The sequence below is a fragment of the Alligator sinensis genome, unplaced genomic scaffold (genome assembly GCF_000455745.1).
Source record: "Alligator sinensis unplaced genomic scaffold, ASM45574v1 scaffold279_1, whole genome shotgun sequence".
In the NCBI taxonomy this organism is placed as follows: Eukaryota; Metazoa; Chordata; order Crocodylia; family Alligatoridae; genus Alligator; species Alligator sinensis.
In genome coordinates this window covers 1,160,298-1,170,588 of record NW_005842434.1, presented here as the reverse complement: position 1 = coordinate 1,170,588, position 10,291 = coordinate 1,160,298, and the positions used below count along the sequence as shown (strand labels likewise).

At 41.0% G+C, this 10,291-nt stretch overlaps 1 protein-coding gene across 4 annotated transcripts in view; it reads right to left on the bottom strand.

Moving 5' to 3' along the window:
• The window catches only part of TCAIM (T cell activation inhibitor, mitochondrial), a 30,464-nt gene extending 20,840 nt beyond the window's left edge, over positions 1 to 9,624 (bottom strand). For 2 of the 4 annotated variants that reach the window (XM_025211849.1, XM_025211852.1), the window contains exons 1-3: positions 9,110 to 9,624; positions 5,537 to 5,610; positions 758 to 893 (exon numbers count right to left, since the gene is read on the bottom strand). In XM_025211849.1, the coding sequence (XP_025067634.1) occupies positions 758 to 893; positions 5,537 to 5,565 (165 nt within the window). In that variant the 5' untranslated portion in view covers positions 5,566 to 5,610; positions 9,110 to 9,624. Of the gene's footprint in view, positions 1 to 757; positions 894 to 5,536; positions 5,611 to 6,677; positions 6,903 to 9,109 lie in introns of those variants that run through there. The other 2 variants (XM_025211851.1, XM_014523028.2) reach the window with 2 other exon arrangements.
• Positions 9,625 to 10,291: the final 667 nt, after the last annotated feature.

Here is a 10,291-nt window from a genome sequence, read left to right as displayed (position 1 = left end):
GGAGGGGAGGAGGAGGGGAATCTCACAAGAGCAATAGCAGTTCAAGGTCTTTACTTGTAGTTACCTACTTAAAGTCAGGGAAAAAACCTGTTTTCCCCAAAGTTCAACTTCCAAAAGCAGGGTTGACTTCTAATCAGAACATGCTATAATTATGAAAAATTTTGATATTGAAATATAATCAAAAAAGGAACATTTCCATGGCAACAAAACACAATGCATTTCTGATAGGCAAGAGTAATTATATACAAGTAATTTATAAATATAAATACTCTTGCTGCCTATCAGAAATTCACCAAATGTCTTCATTGAATAAATAGTTAAAATGATGTGTGATAAATTAAAGTATGCAACAATGCTTAACATTACACACTTTAGCTTCCAAAACAGCTGAAGAACAGAGGTTGATTAAAAGTGTAAAAAAAAGTCATTATTTGTCCAGTGATGCTAATCTGGAAGCCTGTCAAAAAAATAGTAGAAACACAAAATTTAAAATTAACGCAAGACTCCTGATTGTTAAAGGAAGTGATGTATAACACAGGGCAGATTAGAGAATTTCAGGATAAACTGTGTGTAAATTAAATTGAATAAGTGACTGAAGAAAGAAGAATCTGAAGTATGCTATTTTAATACAATTATTACTTTCCTGCTTTCCAGCATCAATCATGTTAAAATGTTATTCCTGACAGTGTAAAAACTACAATATGCCCATATAAACCATGTATAAGAAAAAACGCTACTAAAAACTTAACATTTTTACCCTCTCTCTAGGATGCTGGCCAAAGAAATCTGGATGCACAGCAAAATAGAAAGGTCTGAGAGCATTGATGGCATCAGCCCCTGACAAAGCTCTTGCTTGAAGAATCCACTGCAGCAATATTTTCTCCAGACACAACCTAACAAAGTAATAGAAGTTTTAAGTTATTCATTAAGTAACCCACCATATGACAAAGCTGTGATATACATTACATAAAAGAAATATACCTAGAATGGTGTAAACACTCTCAATATAAAATCTATATCACATTAAAAAGATGCAGCAGAAGCCTGAACACTGGATTTTCATCCCCTGGGATCTACAAAATCCCATTTAAACAGAATGAGGTTATAGTGTTTCAGAGATGCTGGCTGGTAATGGCTCTGATTAGAACCATTTAAAGAGTGGGATAACGGTCTCTCTCTCTCTCTCCTTAAAATATGCTCAAACGTAAAGCTCCCACAAATTCCTGTGATTAAATACTAGTGACTGAATTAAATTGGACATATCTGCCTCTGGTGTTTGAACTGTTGTTTCTGAAAGGCAATGTCCATCAACAGTTTCAAATCTTTAAGCTGAAAACATGGTACTTGTAAAGCACTCTGATATTCATGGATGAAGACTATGATAACAAAAAAAGCATTATTTCTGGTTTAAAAAACAAAAATCATACTTCAGCTAAGACAAACCACCCATGTTTGCTTCCAAGAGCCATATCCCCATGCCTGTTTTTTAAACCTAAGCAAACTTAGCATGCTTTGGAAATTAGAGTATTTCCTAAAGATAAAAATGATGTAAGCAGACAGACCAGAGTAAAAGATTAAAAAAAAAGTTATCTGAAATTGAGGAAAGGAAGGATGAAAGAAAGCAGTGGAAGAAAGGAAATGTTAACTGGGACCTGCTTTTGGTAATAGGTGGATTGTTTAAAGTCAGATATGAGTGGAGAGAGCTTTTGGATGAAGAAATCCTAGCTCGATTAAACACCAGTGTGAAGGAACAAACTTCAATTAGGTAAAGTTAAAGGAGAATTTTCAAGACTAAGAGGGCAAGAAGTAGGTCAATGGAAGGAAGAACGGAGAGAGTTAGAGCTGAACCATCAGAATCATAATTTTTAACTGACGTAAAAAGAAACAGGTTGCAACAGCAGTTAACAATGTTTAGTTTCCCAACCTAAAAAGTCACAAGACCACATCACACTGATCTCTCCAGAAGACTGTCAGGAAGGAGAGTAGAAGTAGGGACAAGTTCTGGCAACATTCGGGAACTGGGAGAAAGCAGATTTGCATAACAGAAAAGAGACAGGAGGAAAAAGCATATTCTGGGTAAAGAATCACTAAATTTTCTAACCGTGGTTCAAAGTTTGCTATCTGAGTTAGTGTATTAAGTATCAAGGTCAGTAGACATAAAAACAAAGTTGTGGAGTAAGTGATAATTTTATAATACGATTTCTTCTTTTGAATTGATTTCATAATGTTCTAATTAATTTAGCACTGCAAATCACTGTCCCTTTGATCAACATTCACAATTGGTTTAAACCTAAGAAGCAGAGTACAGGTTTGTAAAGCAGTACCATATTGTTTTAACTTTATATATAATCTCATTAAACTGCACTTCAAAACACTGGACACAGTTACAGAATAGCCAGAAGCTAACTGAACTGAGACCTGTAAATACATAAAGAATAAGAACAAAGTTGCATACTTCACATAAAAGTGATGATCATATAAAAACTAATTAAGAAGATACCATGATAAAATTCTATTCAGGCAATTTCTTTGGGTGAAGAATTTTACTGAGGAATAGATGACACATTAATTTTTTTTGTCTGCCATTACTATAATGGCAGAAGTCGCCTAACAGATTATTTTTGGCCTGGGTTGTTACATTTTCATGACAATTTTGCAAGGCAAGGAAAAGGAAGATCAATCAACATTTACTGCACATGCAAAATGCCTTTGCAAATGAATACTGCGGTAAATCTCAGTTAATTCAAATTTGTATAAAAGGGGAAAGGGCTAGTAAAGCCAACCATAAATCAAAAACACAATTCCCCACAAACTCTTTTACAAGCTGAGACATCTGCAAGTGTGCATATTATCAAAAATTAAATAAGGGGGAAAAACAGCACAATATAGAGCTAGCTACCCGGTTCAGTATTCAGGAAACATCTTTTTTTTTCTTAATGATTTTGCAAAAAGAAGTGTCAGATTAAAAATATATTGTTCATATAGTCATAATAGTTAGAACCTCCAAACACTGCACCATTTGGCAGATTCAGTCATGTAACTGAACTTCTATCCACCAGTATTAAAATTCTGATTGTATTGTCCAATCTCAGAGCTTAATATGAACTTTTAATTTTATTTTCAACAACTTCTTAAAAGCAAGGGTTAAAAGTTCTTAGGTTGAGATAGTGACCCTTACCTTATCTTCTTGTCTGTATTTCTATTCCTTTAGTTAGAAATGTAACAGCAACTGAGGCTGACATTCACCCATCCTTTACTAAAACAAAAATGAATTAGCAGGGCTTGAAAAAAATCCATTTGCCCATGACAAGCAGAAAGCTTTCCTTGACAAAGGAAGGTGGCCTATGCTACAAACAGAAGTCACCTTTTTGCCACCATAACTTTTTTTATAATGGCACAAAGTCCAAGCAAACACATCTATACTCTTTGTCAGACCACAAATTCCAAAACTGTGGCCATGACAATGGGGTAAACATTTTTTGCTGCTTTTTTTGCAGCGGACCTCCGACAGAAGAGTATGAGCAACCCAGAGCTGCTTACACTCTCCAGCTGCCCTGGGCAGGTGGCTCCTGGCCCTTCAGGGGCCCAACCTGCTGTGCCCTAGAGATTACCCTGTAGGAATTTGCAAAGGTGCACCCCAAGTTGGGGCATGGCAATGTGATAGGAGTGCCTGGGGAATCCCCTGCTGGGGTTCCCCCATTTGCAGTCATCCCACAGGATCAAACCCCTGAAGTCCCAGGAGGAGCAGGGGGCCCATCCTGTGGGACAACAGGCAACATTTGTGGAGCCCAGTGAAGCAAGTGAGCTGTGCCAGGATACAGGATACGATGTCTGTTGTAACCTATGCCATCAACTTCTTTGAGGAATGTACACTTCTCATTTATAACAAATGACTAAACTCCAGGTCCTTCTGGTTTTAAAAACCAACAGTAAAAATGGGAACCAAGTCCAGATCAAAGAAATGTTTTGTATTGACAGATATCTTGATCACCTCTTATGCATGTTCTTGTTTTGTGAAGCAGCAGACCAAAAATACCAATTCTGGTCAGCTTAATTGCTGCTACCCAGGACATCAAAGTAAGGAAAGGGTGAAGGACTGCATTGATTTCATGCTATAACTACAGGAAGGCTCTGGAGTTATCCATGAGGCAAAATACTCAGGCTAATTCCATTAGATTGGAGGAAACAAAGAAGGGAATCAGACTGTAATATGATGGGTCTTTAATTATATGCTTTATTAAGTTCTGTATCAGAACTTTGACATAGGGACACAAAGTACTAAGACTTCAAGAACTGAAAAATAAAAACTCTTTCCTGCTACACACTTCCTTTGCTGAAAGGAAGCAGGTAGAAGCCAAAAGGAGAGAAAAAGTTTTGCTTCCAGTAACCAGAAATCACATTTAATCAGATACCTACCAGCTGGAAACCTATGAGACCTTAAAAGATAACCTACAATGAAATTCCACATCAGCATTATACTCCTTCCTAACTGGTGAGTCCAGCAAGGGGCTTATGCAAACTGCTCTTTACTGCTCCCTGTTCCCATCTATCACACTTATTTCTGGGAAATATGCAAGTTTTTCCAATAAAGCTGACTGCCTACTTTGGAACATGGTAATAACTTCTGTCCACTACCTTAGTGAGTAAACATGAATTATAGGGCCATCTTCAGTTGTTTTGTTTCCTATCTAAGTAATAATCTCATGATTGCAAGATGCAGGCTCGGGATTCTAGCCAAAAATCTATTCTGAACTAGATCAAAAAGAGAACACTCACAGGCCAAAATTAGCTGGCATGACAGAAGGATAAACATACATGAAAGTAAAAGACGGACCTGAGACTGGAACAAAGGAACAAAATAAAGACAGAACTGAAATGAATTTAGGAAAGAACAATTTTAAGAAGGTGTCTTGCTCAAGGAGAAATTGTTTGTTCCAGGAATTGGACTCAGATCAAGGAAGATAAGGAGACAGGGATTCATAACCAAAAACAAGGTCATTACTGCTCAGTGAAGGACAGTCTGAGCATTGTGAAAGATATTATGAAATACAATCTCTATGACAAGATATTATGCAATAGGGTTGAAGGACAGACTAGTTTATTGATTCCTGAAAGAAGGGGTGTACTACTACTGTGAAATTTAACATTTTCTTGTAGGCTGGAAAACTGTTAAAAACGGGTCACTTTATTCTTGCTATATTTGCTCTTTCTGAAGTGCTGGCTTTTAATTCAGTAACATTTAATTATTTTATTTTAGCTTAGGCATGCCACTTTCTTCCGCACAACAAACCCATTTCAAAACTTTGGTTTTGTTTCCCTTGTGTCTGACTTCTCTCTTATCCACTGCACAATTGCAAAGTTTTTTTTTAGAACCCTTAATTGCAATTATAATAGTGTGAAATGTTATATAACCTACTGACTAAGCCAAAGAACTAAATGGAAGTATTAAATACAAAAACAATCATCATCATTATACAAATTCAAGTCACAAACAGGCAATTTTTTAACACTGGATTTATCTGGCAAATGACCTTACCTCCTCACAGTTCTCAAATGGCCAAACATCTCAATGCTTATGCTCAAGTCAACTTCAAGACATCCACTGACTCACTTAAAGAAACATACAAAAGAAAGATATTTAATAAAAAGGGAATACATTGTCAATTCTTCATGGAAGAGATTCCCCAATTGTGGTCTGCAAGGCCTGGTAACTGATTCACTGATTGCACCAGATCCATTATCTCTTTTCAAATACAAGTTTGATAAGGACAGATGGAGTCTCCAAGAAATTGAGGGATGACAACAACCCATTACTCCAAAATGTTTGGAAACCATGATTTTGTGTCCTTATAGAAACTAGCTTTCAATTTAAGATTAACTGACAATAGCAATAAACAAGAAATCCACAACAAAAGATATGGTGTCATATAAAGAAAAAACTGTAAATACAAATAGTTTTTGAAATTAGTAGTTAATAAATTTGATAATGTATCCTCTCTACAAATCCAGTTTATACATAAAAAAATTCCTATTCTTCAAATTTTCCTTCTGATGTTTATAGTGGTCCTTTCAGCAAGACAGAAACTGATGTACAAGGGGAAGAATAAAATTGACTGTACAAAAATACAGTACTAACAAATCCAGATAATAAACAAAAAAGAGATATAGCAAAAATGTTTTTCCACACAAACTTCCAATAGGTATAGTAATACTAGATGTTAGTAGAGTTAAGAGTAGGATCAAAATTTTTAGATGAAGTTTTCAAATTGATTTTGTCCCTTTAAAAACATGCATCACCCACAAAACTAGTATCAGAAAATACTTATACAATGCAACTCCTTGCCACAGAGATATCATTGAAATTAGGAGTTTAAGAGAATCAAAAAAAAAATGATGCTAGCCATTTGTACACAGATAATAAGAATACCCATAGTTATTGCAGTAACTACTAAATAAATCAACCAACTGAAAAAAAGGAAAAAAAAACTAAACAAACAAACAAACCCCAAACCCAAGAGTTCAAAAGAAATATCAACAAGTCATAAATCAGGGAAGAAGCCAACATTTAATTATTGAGCTTAGAAGGAAGTTCTCTCAAAACTACATATTGCAGTAGGTCTTCTACCTTCTTCTAAAACAGGAAATATTAAACATATGGCCTGTAGAGCTCCTCTTACCTGATCTGCCTGACTACTGGTGGGCCAGTAGGAAGCATGGCTGTGGGAAGAAAGAGGAAACAGTGGCCTGTTGCAGAATCCAGGCCCTCAGGCCCTGGTAGACAAGGTGACTGGTAGCAGGAGAGTAAACAAAGGCTGACACAGGCCCGGTTACCCTCCTGTTGTGTCACCTGTTGCTACTGTCACAGTCCTATCTCCCTGGCCATGTGCTTTGAGTCAGAGCTGGAGCTGCAGCTGCATGCTCAGGGTTGCACCAGAGATGCCGCTGAATGCTCATGGTCTTCTTTGTGCCCAGGATGGATCCAGCCCTCATAGAACTTGAAACCTCTACTCCAAAATATCTGGCATTGGCTGCTGTCAGAGAAAGGTCACTGGACTAGATGGATCCCTAGCTCTTCCTCTGTGGCACTCACCAAGCATTCAAATATTGGGCAAAATGCAGTCAGTAAAAATAAACGATTTTCTTAACCTTTACATCACAGACACTTTATAAAGGGCAAGTAAAGCAGACTTAGGAGGATGCAGGGACTACAACAGTCCCAATATCAAATTACTGCTTTTGCAGTTCCTATTTTTTAGCTAACTGAATATCAAGAGGACCCATTCTTTCTTTGTGCCTTAGCAGTTGTCTTTTCTTGAAAAGTTTCATTTAGTCTTACAGTTATGTAATACGCAGTTCGATTTGGTAGTTAAATTACGCTTAGAGGGATTTGTGCTGGCAATGGAAAACCCCCAGTAGTCTTACTAACCAACAATGACACTTTACACAAGTGTTTTAAGATAATACATAATTTATATTTACTTTTTAAATTTTTATTATTATTATTAATTTTTTTACACAGAGTTAATGGATTATTGAAAAAGAACAACATATTTGGAATTACTTCATCTGAACCCTACTTAACAGAAGTATTTTACTGAAGCCAAAAACAATTTTACTTGTGTTCCACTTCAGATACTAAGATCTTGGAGAACAAGACATCATTGTGTACATTATTATTATTAAATAACCAAGTGAATATTTGGCGCCATGTAGTTACTAAGCCTTGGTTTTCAACTTTCAAGACCAAGAGACACACAAATAAAATCAGTAAAGTAAAAATAAACAAACAAACTATTAATGGAAGTTTTTAAACAATTGGGCGTTTTTCAAGCAGAGTAGCAAATCAGGTTACATAAAGCCTACCTAACACTGTGTTTGTGTTCTCAGCATCCCACATTTAACTGAACTTGCCTGGATACAGCTGAACATTCTAGGTTACGCCCATCTCAGTACGAATGACATGAACCACGAATGTGCAAAAAAATGGAAATGTTAAAATATACAAAAAATTCTCTCTTACGCAGGTAGTGCATGAGCAATGTTGTAGCCAGGATGGTCCAGAAATTATGACAGAGGATGGAGCAACTGTCTCAAGTTGCAGCAAAGCAAGTTTAAGTTAAATATTAGGAAGAACTCTCTCACTGGAGGGTAGTGAAGCTGGAGGGTAGTGGAACAGGCTACCCAGAGAGGTGGTGGAATCTCTACCCTTGGAGGTTTTTAAGACCCAGCTAGACACAGCCTTGGCTGGGATGATCTAGTTGGGGATGGTCCTGCTTTAAGCAGGGGGCTGGACTAGATGTGACCTCCTGAGGTCCCTCCCAACCCACGTTTTTTGATTCTGTGATTTCTTAGGGTGCCATCTTTTATTGGACCACCTCTGTAGTTGGGAGAGAGTAAGACAAGCTTTCAGATACAAGATGTTCTTCTTCAGGTCCAAACACGAGTCAAGCATAGAATACTATTGTTTTCAAAACACAGAATAAATGGATTATTGAGAAAGCATACCCATATCTGGACTGACTTAATCTGACCCCTGCTGAACAGGTGTGTTTTACTAAAGCCAAGCACAATTTTCTTTGTATTTCACAAGTGGTGCTGAGCCTGGCTCACCACAATCAGACCTAAGAGGACAAATGTCTTGCATTCTCAAGCTCATCTAAACTCTCTCCCAACTACAAAGATGGCCCAATAAAAGACAGTGCCCTGGGAACGCCTTGCCTCTGCGGTCATTTCTGGACCATCCTGCCTACAATGTTGCTCCAGCGCTATCTGCATTAAAAGGAAATGTTTGCATGTTTTAACACCGCAGGCAACATGGAACGAGTCCTGGTGAGTCAAGGAAGACAGCAACTTAGGCTTTTCCAAAGGCGATTTTGTCCGAGGCCCCCACTACGCGTTACTGCTGTGGTCCTGGCTGCACTTCTTCTTGCACCTTTTTGTTATTTATTCCCCATTCACCAAGCCCCAGGATCTCCTGGTTGACTTCCTGTGAGCCCTGGCCAAGCTGGCTAGCTACAAGACCAGGAAGGAGGCTCTGGCCAGGGGAACACAAGCGAGCTTGGGGCTGTCTGCCTGCTGCTCCTCCGCTCAGGTCTCTGGGCAGTTTTACCTGTTGGTCAGCATCCACAGGCTCCCTCCCCTCCTTCAGGGGGCAGCGGTTGCTGCCAGTCTGCTCTGCTCCGTGTCCTCTTTGAGTCCCTTGCAGGAACCCAGGACCTCACTCCCCTTCTTGTTTCCTTTTTATTTGCCCCAAAAAGTCAGCTGGGGAGTCCCCAAGGGCCTCCCTTATCAAAGGGAGATTTACAGTCCTCCAGGAGGGGCTTAGGGCACATCCAACCGGCCGCCACACGTTGCATACATTGAGCGGCCGAAGCACGCAGTAAAGGGAGACCGGTCCCCACCGTCCCCCGGGAAACGGACCACGTAGCTATAGCGGGGCCGAGCAGGCAGCCAGGTGCGCACTTATGCGGGACACTGCGCCAGAGCTTCCTGCGTCCCGCGCAGCAGCAACGCCCAAGGAGCCCGAGCCTCGGCCCCGGCCCGGGGGCGCAGAAGACGAGGCTCCCCCCGCCCAGCGACACCTTGCCGACTGACTCGCTCACAGCAGCGCTCCCCCCCCGGCTACAGGAAGTAGGGGAAAGGGTGGGGGGGAAAGCGCGCGCAGCTCCGCATGCGCACTGCCCAGCCGCCTCGCCCGCCGCATGCTGTTGGAAGCTGACAGCCAAACACTCCTTCCGTGACGTAACCCCCACCCCCGAGCTGGCATCAGCGTACCCGAAGTGGGAAGGATTAGGGGGCGGGGGAGAAAAGCAGGCGCGGCTCCTCCCACCCGCTACTAGTGGAGCCAGTGGCAGCCGAATGCTCCAGTCTCCGTGACGTCACCGCGCCCCTCTACAGAGCCAGCATCGGAGTACTTCGCGGGGGAGGGGGAAAAGCGCGCGGCTGCGCATGCGCCCTGCCGCTCCTCCCACCAGTTGCGGTTGGAGGTAGCGGCGGCTTAAGGCTCCTCCCTGACGTCACTCCCCCGCAGGGGAGACCCCAGGGGCGGGGCAGAGCGGGGCGGGTCTGAGGCGGCTGCTGCTCGCCGGGGGCGCCAAGCAGTCCATCGGCCTTCTCTGGCCTCCAAACGTGGGTCAACACCACGCGCTGGCGCTTTCCCAGCGCCGCTCCCGCCCCCAGCGCTGCCTTCGAGCCCAAAGCCGGGGCTCGCAGGTGGCAGCCGGCCCCGAGAAGTGAGGCGAAGGTGCAGAAACGGAGCGCTTGCAGACCAGGCGGCTTCGCCAGGCCGTTC